The sequence below is a fragment of the Lithobates pipiens genome, unplaced genomic scaffold (genome assembly GCF_037356315.1).
Source record: "Lithobates pipiens isolate NorthernLeopardFrog02 unplaced genomic scaffold, aLitPip1_a1.2 Scaffold_22, whole genome shotgun sequence".
In the NCBI taxonomy this organism is placed as follows: Eukaryota; Metazoa; Chordata; class Amphibia; order Anura; family Ranidae; genus Lithobates; species Lithobates pipiens.
Genome location: NW_027507784.1, coordinates 22,126,712 through 22,142,050, shown reverse-complemented (window position 1 = coordinate 22,142,050; position 15,339 = coordinate 22,126,712). Strand labels below are relative to the sequence as shown.

Below are 15,339 nucleotides of genomic sequence, written 5' to 3'. Positions count from 1 at the left end.
TCGATGGGACTAGAAAAGGAAGTTCAATAGCCAGTAGCCAATAGCTGCCCTTGCATCGTATTTGGTCCAGCACACGGACGAACGGTTTTCCGGATAGGGATTGAGTCTGTCGGACACATTTGAAACATGTTCTATTTCTAGGTCCGTCTGAATTTTTCAAAGAAAAACTATCGGATTATGCCGCGGAATGATTCCGTTGTACCTATTCTGCCGGAAAGTCCGGTCGTGTGTACGCGGCATTAGGTTTACTGTTGAATAATCTAAAGTAAATTTTTTGGGTGAAAAAAAAAAAAGAGATCTATCTATCTATTTATATCTAGATCTACCATAATACATATTATATATGTATATTTGAATATTTACAGTACAGGCTGACCCTGTTATTAAGCAGTTTTTATTTCGTAATTATTTTTTGCATTTAGTTTTTAGTTCATATTTTTCCAAATAGGTATTCCAATATCATATAGCCCTGATGAATCTTTATAACCCCCAAAACACATTGTACTTTTTATGATCTTCTACTATTCGATATGTTTATTTTTCTATTCTATTTGTACATTGTATCAGTTTAGTGCTCTTCTGTCTACAATTGGAAAAAAAAAAAAAATCAAAAAAGTTGAAATTCAACATATTTGAGTGTTTCAAAGGTCACCAAACTCAAGCCAGGATAGAAGGAGGAAGAACAGTTGAAGAAAATGCACTGGGATCATAAAAATAATGATAGAACATTACAAAGTACAACGTTCTGCAGCATAAACTTCACAAGGGAATGCATTTATGTTAACGCCTGCAGGAAAGCCTGGACACAAGTGCAAAGAGTCGGATACAAGAAATAATTATTCATCCTATATCAGCTGAATACACAGGATTATGGGAAAATCAAAGCTGTGATCACAAATGAATTTAGAGAGATGTCATCCTTTGGCCACATTCTGGAAGGTTTGAAGAGCGGTGTCCTATCTGGAAGAGAGGTATGATTGCCTTACAGTAATCACGGTTACTGAGTGACATGAGTCGACATTATAGAGACAATAGCAAAAAAGGTTGAATGTGCCTAACTTAACTCAATTAGTCCAAGATTATTCTACATAGAGAGAAAAGATTTGAAATGAAGATTCGACAAAGCAGTCGCCCCGATCGGTCATTTATGCTCTGCCCGTAGGCTATAGAAGAATTCTAATGTTGGTTGACTAGTAATATTAATTAATAAATATAATTATTACTAGTGTCACACAAGATTAGAATTCTACTATAGCTTGTAGGTGGAACATTCCACCGGAAATGTACGATTGCGGCGTCCTACAGTTTAGCTGCTCCGTCAAATCTTCTTAGAACACCATAAGCCTTCAATGACAGATTCCACCTTAATTATTTCGGATTTTTGGACGGATGCATTTTTTAGCGAAAGAAAATAAATACAAATAAATTTTGGGAGTAACTAACTAAATAAATTTTTCGGACGAAAACAAAATTCCGACACAAAATATTTGAGTGTGCACATGTCTATTACTTATATGATTTTGAAGTTATCGTTATAATAATTTAATGATTGTTTTGTGCGGCATGATACAAATGTATCAAAAAGAACATGAAATAATATATTGTAGTTAAATAAGGAATGGATAGTGTGGTATATAAATAAACATTGCAAGTTGCTAGTGACGAAGCACTTGACTTCACCGATAATTGTCCCAATTTGTTCCTCTAGCAATTATCTCAGGGAAGTCCGGTGGCTACTTTTCCAATTTACTACTATGAACCTATTCACAAGTATTGGGTCAGCTGATCAGTAGACTCTTCTGAGTCAGGTGTTTCATGAAGGGTGACAAAAGACATACCCCCTTGTCCAGGTACCATTAGAAGATAATGCAATTGGGGAACGTATGTGTATTCTACCTGTGGGGGGCAGATCAACTCTTATTTCTTGCCTCATCCAATGCTGGGTCTCCTCTTCATTTAAATAGCCAGTAGAGTCTTTACTTCTATATGTTCAATCCAAAGCATGAACGCTTCAAATAATTGCTCTGAAAGTGATTGTAAAGTCTTGTTTGTTTGTTTTTAATAAAAACATGTCATACTTACCTGCTCTGTATAGTTGGTTTTGCACAGAGTGGACTGGATCCTCCAATTCTTGGGTCCTTCTTTGCTGCTTCTGGCCCCTCCCTCCTGTTGAGTGCCCCCACAGCAAGCAGCTTGCCGTGGGGGCACCCAAGCCGAGTCGCAGCTCCCTGTGTCCATTCAGACATGAAGCCATGGCCCGGCCCCGCCTTCTCTCTCTCCCGATTGGCTGACTGACTTTGATTGACAGCAGTGGGAGCCAATCGCACCATGCTGCTGTCTCAGCCATTGAGGAGGGGAGTCCCGGGCAGCTGAGACACTCCTGCAACATCGCTGGATAAAGATTGGGCTCAGGTTAGTATTAGGGGGGCTGCTGCACACAGAAGGTTTTTTTTTTGTATCTTAATGCATCAAACACATTCAAATAAAATAAAAACTACTGCCTTTACAACAAATTTAAGTTTTGGCAGTTTAGAGCAATGTTTCGCAACCTTTTTTTCAGCCAAGGCACCCTTAAAAATTCTGCACAATCTATTTATCCTATTCTAAGATTAAAAAACAAAACAAAAAACAAATAGTTTTACATAACGCAGCAACATCCACACATGTAGGACACCCAACATTAGAAGTGATTTATTCTTCCAAAGCAAAGTGGTACTGACTAGTGTTTCAAGGTTTCTCTTCTCCGTAAGTTCCTCTCCCTCGCTCAGGTGATGTGACCTCAGTGCTGATGGAGAGGGGCGGGGGAGGGGTAAAAAGATGCTGGGCAGGAGCCTGACACCTGCCTTTTAAATCTACAAAGACATTGGTTGTTAGGATGTCAACGGCTTGACGGCTTGATGGTGGATAATGAAAACTATTATTATTATTATTATTATTAATAACTTTTATTAGCTAAAAAGGCTTGATCCACCCCCTGTTATGTATTAGACATGTGCATTCATTTTCGTCCGAATTTCAGGTATTTTCGTTTTCGTTTTGACAAATGATAACGAAAGCACAGAATCCGAAAAACGAAAGATCTGACATAAATAAATGCTTTATTTTTGTTTTCGTCGTTACAACAGTTCGATATAGAATAGGAGATTCGACGTGACTCTGACAATAACAATCTGTCTATAGAACCTGTGGTCGAATGTGCCTAACCTTACCTCGATTAGTCCAAGATTATATAGAGAAAATATTCGACAGAGAGAAAAGATGACACCTGACACTGTGAGACTTAGCCCTTGTACACACGGTCGGAGAATCCGCCGGAATGTGTCCTATCGGACTTGCGTTTGAAAGACCTCTGCGCAAATACCGCGTCACATAAAATATTGCAACAACCGCTATTTTATTCCCTAGAATCTCTGCTAAAAAATATATATAATTTTTGGGGCTTCTGAGTGATTTTCTAGAAGAAAATACTGGATTTTTACTTGTAAGCAACAAGTGTCAGAAAAGATTTAGTCTTTAAATGGTTAAACTGAGAACTTCTACACAGGGAGTTCAGCCCATTGAAGAAGAAACATTGTATTCACTTTGTTCTTTTCTTGGCAGGGCCCAGAGAGGGGGAAAGTCCTTCACTGATGTCTTCAGGCAACTTACATTGACTTCTATCACAGAAGTCTTCTGCAAGTCATAATAAGCATAATGAGCAATGTTTTTGCCTTTAAATTAATCGTAAAGAACGTTCGTACACGTTAACGACAATTCGTATTTCATACGAAACCGAACGGAATTTCAGACACGAAATACGAAGTACGAATTAATTTTATTACGAATCGAAATGGAACAGAACTAAACGAATTTATTGACGGCGCCCATGTCTAGTATGTATACAATTTCTGGGTTATTTTTAGGCATTTTCTAAGGCACCCTTTGTAGAAATCTGAAGATACCCCAGGGAGCCTGTGCACCCTGGTTACATAGTTAGTCAGGTTGAAAAAAGGTTGGAAAAAGGTACAAGTCCATCCAGTTCAAACAAAAAATAAATAAACATCATACATCCCTATACCTACAGTTGATCCAGAGGAAGGCAAAAAAAAAACAGAAAAGCATTATCCAATTTGCTACATCAGTGGAAAAAATTCCTTCCCGAACCCATGAGAGGCAATCGGATTTTCCCTGGATCAACTTTATCTATACATGTTAGTATCCATTTATATCGGATTTTCCCTGGATCAACTTTACCTATACATGTTAGTATCCATTTATATTATGTACATTTGGGAAAGAATCCAGGCCTTTCTTAAAGCAATCTACTGAGATGGCCACAACCACCTCTGCAGGGAGTCTATTACACATTTTCACAGCTCTTTCTGTGAAGATATGTTTCCGTATTTGGAGATGAAGTCTCTTTTCCTCTAGACGTAAAGAGTGCCCCCTTGTCCTCTGTGATGACCGTAAAGTAAAGTAAACTCAACACCAAGTTCACTGTATGGACCTCCTATATATTTATACATAGTGATCATATCCCCCCTTAATCTCCTCTTGAGGCTGGTTTAGATAATAATGATTAATAACAGGGGCACTTAGAAGTTTGGCATTGGCCAAAAGTATGATTATAATCCGAGAGTTTCATTACCAAAAGTCACAATTATCCACATCGGTCTGATCATATTCAAAATAAATATTACATTAATGAGGTAGTGAGCTGACCAAACTGTAGACATGAGCGCCATCAATAAATTTGTTTCGTTCTGTTCCATTACGGTTCGTATTAAAATGAATTCATACTTCGTATTTCGTGTCCAAAATAACGTTTCAATTCGTACGAAATACGAATTGTCGTTAGGTTCGTTAACTTGTACAAATGTCCGTTACGATAAATTTAACGGCAAAAATATACCTCAATATGACAGTCAATGCTGATGGAAGTTTGGTTTTTATCCAAAATACGAAATTCCGTTGAAGAATTTCCTATCCGAAATACGAATTTTTGTTAGATGAGGGGCTCCCACCGTCCCTGTGCTGTGCTGACTTCCTCCTTCGGATTCGTAAGCAAAAGTTCGTATTTCGTACAGAATTCGGACGCATGGCAATTCGTATTTCGGATCCTCCCGAACGCACGAATTTAGGAAAATTTGTACGAATTTGAGATTCGTACGAAACAAATTGCACATGTCTACCAAACTGCCAGGTTGTTGTCATCTTGGTAAGTACTATCGGATACCAATGGGTATAGATCTTACAGCAAGAGAAGAAAGCAAGACAGAGGAGAAGCAATGAAAAGAATAAAGGTAGGGTAAGAAAAAAAAAAGAGGAAGGGGAGAGAAGGGGAGGACCTCGGGAATGAGCGAAAAACCCTTTGGGGTGCCCAGAGATTTCATCCACAATAGATGTCAGATAGTCAAGTAGGCCAGAACGATCAATATCCTTTGGGAGAAAGTGAGATATTACCAAGCCCTAGGTTTTACTTTCAAAGTATTTTTTTATATTAATTGTACAATATAACAACCATTGGAGAAGAGACACAACGCCCAAATATTACAAAACAAAATAACTTTTACATAAAGGCAGGTATCATAGCATCTGGGTTAACTCCTTCATCTAAGTCAAAATGCTCCAGCGTGAGGAGTTTAGCATCAAGGGGCCCATAGATGGTCCCCCGGCACCCCTAATGGGAACATGCTGTGCCTGGTTGAACCTCTCCAAGCTCCTGTACCTTCACAGTATCAATGGTCAAGCTTGGAGTCGAGCAAATAGTTTAGGACTTCGGGAGCCTAGTTTGATTGATTTGGTTTGCACCAAGCCTTAGGTTTTAATTGTCCATGTTTTAATTTTTTTTGAAGCTCAAACTAAAATCTTTATTTTATTTTTCTCAACTTGTTTTTCAGAAATGTTGCAAATGAATGTTCTATAATCTTTATAGAGTTTAAATACTGGCAACAAAAATGGCAACAATGGAGGATATCAATAGACAGACCTTTGATAAGCTTCACCAGATAAGAGACATCATGGGAGAGACACAAAGTAAGTCCCATGGACTGCGGATCACTCTGTCCAGCTTTTATTGTCTTTCTACACATATATTATTAAATCTGCAATTGTGGGTTATTTATGGGAGGAAATCTTCAATTCATATTTTTTATGTGTTGCTTATAATTTTACCCCCCCCCCATCATTATTAATATTATCATCAATGGTGCAAAAACTCATCAAAAGTCAAGGCTCCTTTCAGGAGCTTTAACCAGCACTACAGTTCAACCTTTCTTAATTTGTATCTTCCTTTCATCTTTATTAACCACTTGACCTCTGGAAAATATACCCCCCCCCCCTTCATGACCAGGCCATATTTTGCTATATGGCACTGCATTACTTTAACTGACAATTGTGCGGTCATGCAGCGCTGTGCATAAATTAATTAAAAAAATGTACGTCTTCCCCTCCCCCTAATATAGAGTTTTCTTTTGCTGGTATCGCCTCTGCTTTTTATTTTTTTTGCACTCTAAACAAAAGAAACTGACAATTTTAAAAGAAAAAATTGTATTTTTTTTTTACTTTCACTTTAAAACATGCACAAAAAAAGTAAAAAAAAAAACATTTTTTTCATAAATTTAGGCCAATATGTATTCTGCTACATATTTTTGGTAAAACAAAAATCTCAATAAGCGTGTATTGATTGATTGCTGCTAACGATGGTATATATCCCTGAATTGTTATTTTTTTTAAATAGTAGTAATGCCGGAAATCAGTGACCTATAGTGGGACTGCAATATTGCGGCGAACAATCAGATACTAATTCCTCCTGCACAAAATTTATCCTGAAGTAAAGTAATGTCACATCTTCTTCTATGAGCTTGAAGGACCCACTCTGAAAAAGTCCTTAAACCGGCTCTGGTTGCTTGCTGATACTAGGCCAGAGGCCCGCAGCACCTCTCCCATGAGGCCTAGTAGTTTAAAGTGGTTGTAAACCCTTACAACCAACTTTGACCTACAGGTAAGCCTAGATTAAGGCTTACCTGTAGGTCCAAGAAATATCTCCTAAACCTACACGGTTTAGTAGATGTTTGCCGAAAGACAGGCACCGCTCTGAGTGCACCGCGGTCACCGGCTATATGCGATGCATAGTAGTCCATTATACTTTACCTTTGCAGGGAATGTAAGAGGAAGTAAACCCTGATGGCTACTGTTCCCAGTCAGTCCAACTTTTCAAATCCTGTGCCCTCAGGCCACATCGATTTGACACAGATCCCCACGGTCTCTTCTCTGATCCAGGACTCCTCATCATTCACAGTGTATATGAGGAAGATTCTGCTGACTGTGTCAAAGCAAAGTTCCCTTACAGACTTCCTGGCACATCCAGCCTTCCACTGTGGTGACACTCACCGACCTTTCTCTGCCCCGAGTCCTTGATGGAGAACTTGACTGGCTCATATGTTCTTACAGCTCCACCTGCCCATCTGCTCCCAGAGTTCTTTATCAACGACCGTGTGATGATAAAGACATTGCCAATGACCGTGTAATGGCAAAGTTCCTTCACAGCTCTCCCCGGTGCCCTCTTCCCCCAGATGGGGGTGCCCTCCTGAAGCTGTCCCATATGCCATCCTCCACTTCACTTGGCCGACAACTCTCCCAGTGGCATGTTACCTCAGCTTATATAGGAGGTACACCCCCTGCCAATACCAGTTGGCAATTGGTCAGGGCCCCCACACAAGCTGCCTGCTACTCCAGTTCCAGGCCCTGCCCCTCTTCCAGAATATTCCCCCCGGAAGCAGGGGGCGCCTCAGAAATGGGGTACAAGTGGTCACACCCACTGCTACACTGACCACTCCCAGCCCCCAAATCAAAACAGACAGGCTTAGCTTGCAGCATAGCCCTTCTTAAATTTATCTGTGCTGACAGTTCCTAATAGAAACCCATTACCTATTGGTAGAGGGTGCTACACACCCTTTTTGTAACCCTTTTTCAACCGCTAGCGGGGGTTAAAAGCGCCCTGATAGCGGCTGAAAAGCGCCACTAAAACACCGCTGAAACGAACAGCGCTTTACCGTCAATGCGGCCAGCACCTTAGTGTGAAAACAGCTTTATTGCTTTCTGTCTATGGCCTTCATGCTCACATCTAATCTCCCTTCACTATACTTTCTGCTACGTTTATAATCTATGTGAACCTGATTTAGTATTGTGATCACTACAGTGTGCTGCACAGATATTCCAGCAAGGATACAGAATCCCTAATATCAAGTCTGGATGACATCATTGTGATTGCCTAATGCCTACTGGAGGGACTGTGGTGCTTATAGATTGCTGCATTTTACCAATTTTTCATGTTGAATATCAACTTTTGCTACTTTTACTTTCTACTGATTTATCACTTTTTTTGCTGCTGGGGCTCTAAAAAAAACAATAATGAAAAAATGACTGACACAGTTCACTGCCCTACTGACATGGGATGGAGGAGGAGACGACATGGGATGAGGGAGATGAGATAACGAGGAGGACATGATATGGGAAGATGGGACTGAAAGAGGAGGAAGAAGAGGACATGGGAAGGAGGAGGAGGGGCACTTGGTATGGGATGTCAGTAAGCAGATTTGGTGGTACAGACAGTGTATGTTGGTGGTCAGGCCCGGGGGGCGGGCAAAAATTTCTGATGGCTGCCCTAACTGGTGGGCATGCATTGGCCAGAACTCACTGATTGGCTTCTGCTGTGATTAATCACAGCAGAAGCGGCTCACCCTCAGTGCGCTCTCTACCCGGAAGTGCAGAATCATGTATAAATACAGAGATTCTGCACAGAACAGCCGCCCTGTAGCAGTAAATCTGCTATAGGATGGTGGGTAAGAGGTTAAAGTATACCAAAAAGTAAAACTTTTATTTATTTATTTTTATTTTTTGGAAAGTGGAGAGAGATTAGAGGGATTAGAACCCCTGTCATGTTGTGATTGCTGTATGTGCTGCCATTAGGGAGATTCATCCTCTCATTTTGTCACTTTTTATAAAAAAAAAAAAATATATATATATATATATATATATATATATATATATATATATATATATATATATATATATATATATATATATATATATATATATATATATATATGTAGCAAAACTGTAATTATGCATAAAAATTTGTTTTGACCTTCATCATTGAGGAGTTCATTTATAATGTCATGTATTCTACCAGGTCACCGGAGGCCCAGACGGCTTCAGAGAAGAATATCTTTTTCTGGGGTAAAACATTATTTATATCATTTTTCTAATACTGTCAATATTTGGCATAAAAGTGAGAAATTTACCAGCTACTAGTATACATCTTACATTATTTTCTACACATATGTTCCCTAAAATTTGATATAAACTCTTCTTCTCAGGGTCAGAGGGGATCAGGACACAAGGTTGGGATCTTCTGTTCGGAGCAGATGAACATCAGTTGGCTAGAAGAAGTATTGAGTTCTAATCTTTTTAATGATCAAGTTAGGAAGTTTAAATGTATCACATTTAAAGACAAAAAGAACATTAAACAAGAAGCTTCCAAGTACACTTTCTGCATCTGCCTTTGTAATAGGCGAAACTGGACCAACATCGTGTCACCTCCATGAAGAGACGCGGTGAAGATACTTTTGGGTAAGAGCCACAAAGGTCATTGAGGTCTGGTAGAACCACAATTAACTGAGACCAGAAAAAAAAAGTAAAATACTGTAATGCCACGTACATGGACAGATTTTCCGACTGGAAATGTTGGATGTGATCTTGTTGATGGAAAGTCCGACCATGTGTTTGCTCCATCAAACATTTGCTGTCAGACTTTCTGCCAAAAAATGTTTGCTAGCAGGTTCTCAAATTTTTTCCGCCAACAAAACTTTGTTGTCAGGAAGTCCGATCATGTGTACACAGCATAAGACTTATGCCACCTACACAAGACCAGACTTTTTGACAGCAAAGGTCCGATGGAACGAGTCCGTCGGACAATTACATCGTGTGTGGCTCCATCGGACCTTTGCTTGCCATAATCCAGCGGACTTTAGAAATAGAACATGTTTTACATTTTCCCATCGAAAACTCCGCTGGACCGAGAAATCCGTTCGTGTATACGTTAGTCCGACGGACAAAAAACGACGTTAGGACAGCTATTGGCTACTGGCTATGAACTTCCTTATACTAGTCCGGTCGTACGTCATCACGTTCAAATCCGTCTGACTTTGGTGTGATTGTGTGTGGCCACGTCTGTTCATTCAGAAAGTCCATTGGAACTCCGCCGAAAGTCCGTCGGAAAGACCGTCGGACCTAGCCTGTTGAAATGTCTGGTCGTGTCGTGTGTACACGGCATTAGTTTACTTAGATGTTGGTTAGGATTAGGCTATAAACATTAGTCTAAAGAGCTTAATATAAAGCAAAATTCATATTGTATTATATTGGCTATAAAATGTGATCTCACTATTCTTTTGTTGAGAGAAAAAAAAATACTCTTCAGATCATTTAAATCAGTGGTTGTCAAGTTTCCTGATGTGTGGTGTCTTAATCATGTCTCTTGACATCATCAAAAGGACACACATAAAATTCAGTAAATACGTATTCAGTGTCCGAGACAGCAGACAGAAAACAAGGTATAGTCAAAGATTATGGGCAGGATACAAGAAATAGTTAGAGAGGAGGATAGGATACAAGATATGGTCAGAGACTGCAGACATGATACAGGAGATGGTCAGAGATTGCAGACATGATACAAGACATGGTCAGAGACTGCAGAAATGATACAAGACATAGACAGAGACTGCAGACATGATACAAGACATGGTCAGAGACTGCAGACATGATACAAGACATGGTCAGAGACTACAGACAGGATACAAGACATGGTCAGAGACTGCAGACATGATACAAGACATGGTCAGAGACTGCAGACATGATACAAGACATGGTCAGAGACTACAGACAGGATACAAGACATGGTCAGAGACTGCAGACATGATACAAGACATGGTCAGAGACTGCAGACATGATACAAGACATGGTCAGAGACTGCAGACACGATTCAGGAGATGGTCAGAGACCGCAGACATGATAAAAGACATGGTCAGAGACTGAGGACAGGACATAAGAAATGTCAGTGACTGTGAATATAATACAAGAGATGGTCAGAGACTGCAGACATGATGTTAAAATCAGGCACCAGGCAGTTGCTATAGAAGTTGCAGGACTACCACCGACCAGCATGGATAGGTACATAGACAGTAACCCAGGCAGATGACACAGGCTCACTGAGGTGGGGAGTCTAAGTACTAACCGGTGTTCACCAGAGCTCCTGATGGCAGAGATGGATTTAGCTGCATGTTAGTACAAGGTTGCGGTCCTCAGCTTTGCCCCACAAGGGTGTGAGCAAGCTGGGGTCCAGTAGCAGATGAGCAGATAAGGATCAAACAGAACCGTGGTCATTAAACAAGCCAAAAGGTCGGTAACAAGTAGTTACAGGTTGGGATCAAGCAGTAGAGTAGTCAAGGAACAAGCCAAGGGTCGATCATGAGTGGTAGAAAAATACAGACGGCAGGAGGGAAGACAAGAGCAAGCTGCAATCACCTGGCAAAAGGAGGTGCCGAGACAAGGCTTATATAGGAAGTTCATGGGAGGAGCATGGAGTTCAAGGTTCAACAGCAATTAAGACACAAGGCAGGGTTGTCCAATGGATCAGGTAGGATTGTCCAATAGATTAGGCAGGGAGCTGTCCAGCATCCCAGATAGCACAGTGGGAAGAGTCAACACCGAACACAGAAGCGGACAAATTCCACTTCACCCTGTACCTCAACAGGTTGGAGGAGTTTGAATAATTCTTCCAGAAAAGGGATTTTCATGAAATGGTTTAAGTAGTGATATATGAAAAACATGGTGAATTTTCATACTATCAGGAAGTTTTAAGCAAAAGGTAACCAGATTGATTTGAGCAGAAATCCTGAAGAGTTCAACAAACTTTTGGCCCAGCTTTGTAGAACATGGAACTTCAAATTTTTGGTTGATAACCAAACTTTGTCACCCAGATGAAAGGTAGGAAGTGATCTGCGATGTCTATCAGTAGACTTCTTGTAATATTCCTGAGCCTCCCTCAAAAAGTTTCAATCAAATTCTCCTGAACCTCCTGCAAAATAGTTAATCAGTTGATAACAGAAGGAATTAGAGTTGAGATAGGGATATCAGGAAAAAAACTTGATGATACCCATGGTTTACATAAAAAGGACTTTGAGAAGTGGAGCTATGTTTAGAATTGTTATATACAAACTCTGCTGTAGAAAGATAATCCACCCAGTCACCCTGAAGATAACTAACAAAACATCGAAGGTACTGCTCCAATGATTAAATGGTCCTCTCGATCTTACCATTAGACTAGGGATGTTACACCTAAGGCTAAACAAAAGTTTTTCCAAAATTTTGAAGTAAACTGTACTCCTCTGTCAGACACCACATTTTAAGGAATTCTATGTAGTTTAAAAACTTCTGGAACCATTAACTCAGCAGTTTTTTCAGCTGAAGGTACCCCCTTAATAAGTATAGAATGAGCCATCTTAGTGAGACAGTCAACAATGACCAAGATAGTGGTCATTTCTTTTGAGAGAAGTAAATCTACCACAAAGTGCACAGGTCAGGCATGAGGCCACATAGTGTTTTACATCTTTACTATAGCTTGGCCACCAAAAGGAACGTGACAAGAGCTCTTCTGTTGTGGAAATCCCAAAATTCCCAGCAAGCTTTGAGTCATAAACCAACGTGAGGGCTTCAATCCAAGCAGATTCAGGTACATAGAGACTATGTGCATGAGTCCAAACGCTGTTCGATTAAGAAGAGGGTAATTTTCATACCCCTCCTTTAGGAGACTCAAGCATGTCTTGAAACCTGTGTCCCCTATGAATTTCTTTTGAGGCAGGATAGTACATTCAGCGTTGCCTTCATAGCATGGTTCAGTCAACATCCTTGATAATGCATCGGCCTTACTATTCTTTGACCAAGGTCGATACGAGGTGATAAAATCAAACCTGGAAAAGAACAGTGACTAGCCTGCTTGTCTAGAAGACATACTCTTGGCAGAACAAATGAATTCTAGATTTTTATGATCAGTTACTGAATGCTTAGCCCCTTCCAGCAGATGCTTCGATTCAGAAAAGGCCTCCTTAATTGCCAGTAACTCCTTATTCCCGATGTCATAATTTCTTTCGGCTGATAACATTAAGTGAGAGAAATATGCACAAGGATGAAGCTGTATCTTTTTGCTGAGAAAGGATAGCTCCCACGGCAGAATCTGAAACATCCACTTCCACTATAAAATGAACTTCAGGATCGGGATGTACCAATATTGGTGTAGAAGTGAAAAGAGTCTTTAGCTTAATAAAAGCAGTCTCAGTGTAATTGGTGCTATCACTTTAGAGAAGTTTCTTATGAATTTTCTGTAGAAGTTGGCAAAACCAACAAATCGTTGTATCTCTTTAACATTTCTAGGGGCAGGCCAATCCACCACTGCTTTGATCTTCTCAGGATCCATGCTTACTCCTTTAGGAGAAATAATATATCCCAAGAGCTGCATCTGGATTAGTTCAAACTCACATTTCTCCAATTTAATATAACGCTGGTTCTTCTTTAGACTTTCAAAGACAGTGCAAACATGTTTGAGATGTTCCTCCAGGTTATTAGAAAAGATGAGAATATCATCCAGATAAGCAATCACAAACTGGTCCAATAGGTCTCGAAAAGCATCATTGATGAAGTGTTGGAAAGTGGCAGGAGCGTTGCAGAGGCCAAAAGGCATAACCAGGGACTCAAAACCTCCATATCTGGTTCTAAAGGCAGTTTTCCATTCGTCTCCTTGACACATGCGGATGAGGTTATTTGCCCCTCCGTCAGTCTAATTTTGTGAAGGCTTTGGCAGAGCAGAGTCTTTCCAACATTTCAGAGTTTAAAGGAAGTGGATAGCAGTTTTTAGGGATAATACACATACAAACAATAAATAAGCCAAAGGGTACCTTTATATTTGCACACGTTTTGTAGTCCTGTTTGGCCCCCAAAATGAAGTTTGGCCCCCAGTGTTGAATTTATTCTGTTATAAATCAGTTTTACCATTCAATTATATTGGACTCTTGGATGCTTGTTTTGTGTTCTCATTTCTGTCTGTATCAGGGGTGTCTGCACTGCGAGATCTCCGCTGAGGGGCTATGCTTGGAGGGGGGGTTTGTAATGGGGGTTCTGTGCTGGCAGACTCTATGAAGCCCCAAAATTTCTAATGACAGCCATTAACAATGATTTAGCATTTACTGAAGTCTAGGTGGTGTATCTAACGAAGTCCCTTGGTGTGGAAAAAGCTTGGACTAGTTGTTTCTAATGTCCTGCCATTGTCTTGACTGAGAGAAAACAGAAGGTTGGCACGCAAGCAATAAAAAGAGACAGAAAAAAAGGCTTGTATAGTAAAATTCTATTGTTATCTTTGTTTTCTCCTCTTTGTATTTTGTACAGAACTGAGGCCCCTGATAGTGGTGATTCTTGATGCGAAGGACAGCGGTGAGGAAGGAAAGAGGCGGATTCTACAGAGCCTGAACTCTATCGGAATAGAAAGCAGACATCTCTTCCTCTTTAGTAGACCAGAGGAAGATACCTACACAAAGCAACTCATTTTGAAAATCCAGACAGAACCTGTGCTCAAAGGTTAGCTTGTACTGACTAAGACATGAACAGGATTATGACATTGATACAGAACAACAATTTGTTGAAGGCCCAAGAACTTCGTTTTGGGTAAAAAAGTTGAGAAGATTAGAAATTAGATCTAAACCCGGTTATTACAATTACAGATTTTAAAGCTGAAGTATAATCTTCTTTTTTTGACTTGCCTAGTTCCTTCATCTTAATCAACAAGCTAATCAAAAATGTAACCACTTGCCGCCCCCCAGCAGTAGATTTACTGCTAGCGGGTGGTAGCTACAGGCTCATCAACGTACCCGTACATCGCTAAGCACATGCACACTGGCATGCCCCCTGGAGTGCGTAGCAGCACAATTTCATGATCGCTGTGTCAAGTGGACACTGCGGATCACAGTGCTAAATACCCGACTGCTGTGAGTGGCTGGGGTATCACGTGATCGCTATGAACATTCATAGCATTCATATGATAACTTGTAAGCAAACTGTCATGAATGGATTTCATTCATGACATTTTGCTTACTACTGTGATGCTGTGATTGATCACAATTCATACAAGAGGTATCAAAAGGTTGATGAACCCCCGGAGATGATGGGGGGGGCACCAAAGTGTAAATCTTGACACAGTCCTCTACATGTTTCGAGCCTTTGGATGCTTTCTCAGGAGGAGGGTCATGTTTGGGG

At 40.2% G+C, this 15,339-nt stretch overlaps 1 protein-coding gene across 1 annotated transcript in view; it reads left to right on the top strand.

Moving 5' to 3' along the window:
* The first annotated feature begins 678 nt into the window (after positions 1-678).
* LOC143923402 (uncharacterized) overlaps positions 679-15,339 on the top strand; it is a 29,139-nt gene continuing 14,478 nt past the window's right edge. Inside the window, exons 1-3 of the mRNA XM_077447059.1 lie at positions 679-971; positions 5,880-6,015; positions 14,476-14,664. Of these exons, the coding sequence (XP_077303185.1) occupies positions 5,937-6,015; positions 14,476-14,664 (268 nt within the window). The 5' untranslated portion in view covers positions 679-971; positions 5,880-5,936. The remainder of the gene's footprint in view (positions 972-5,879; positions 6,016-14,475; positions 14,665-15,339) is intronic.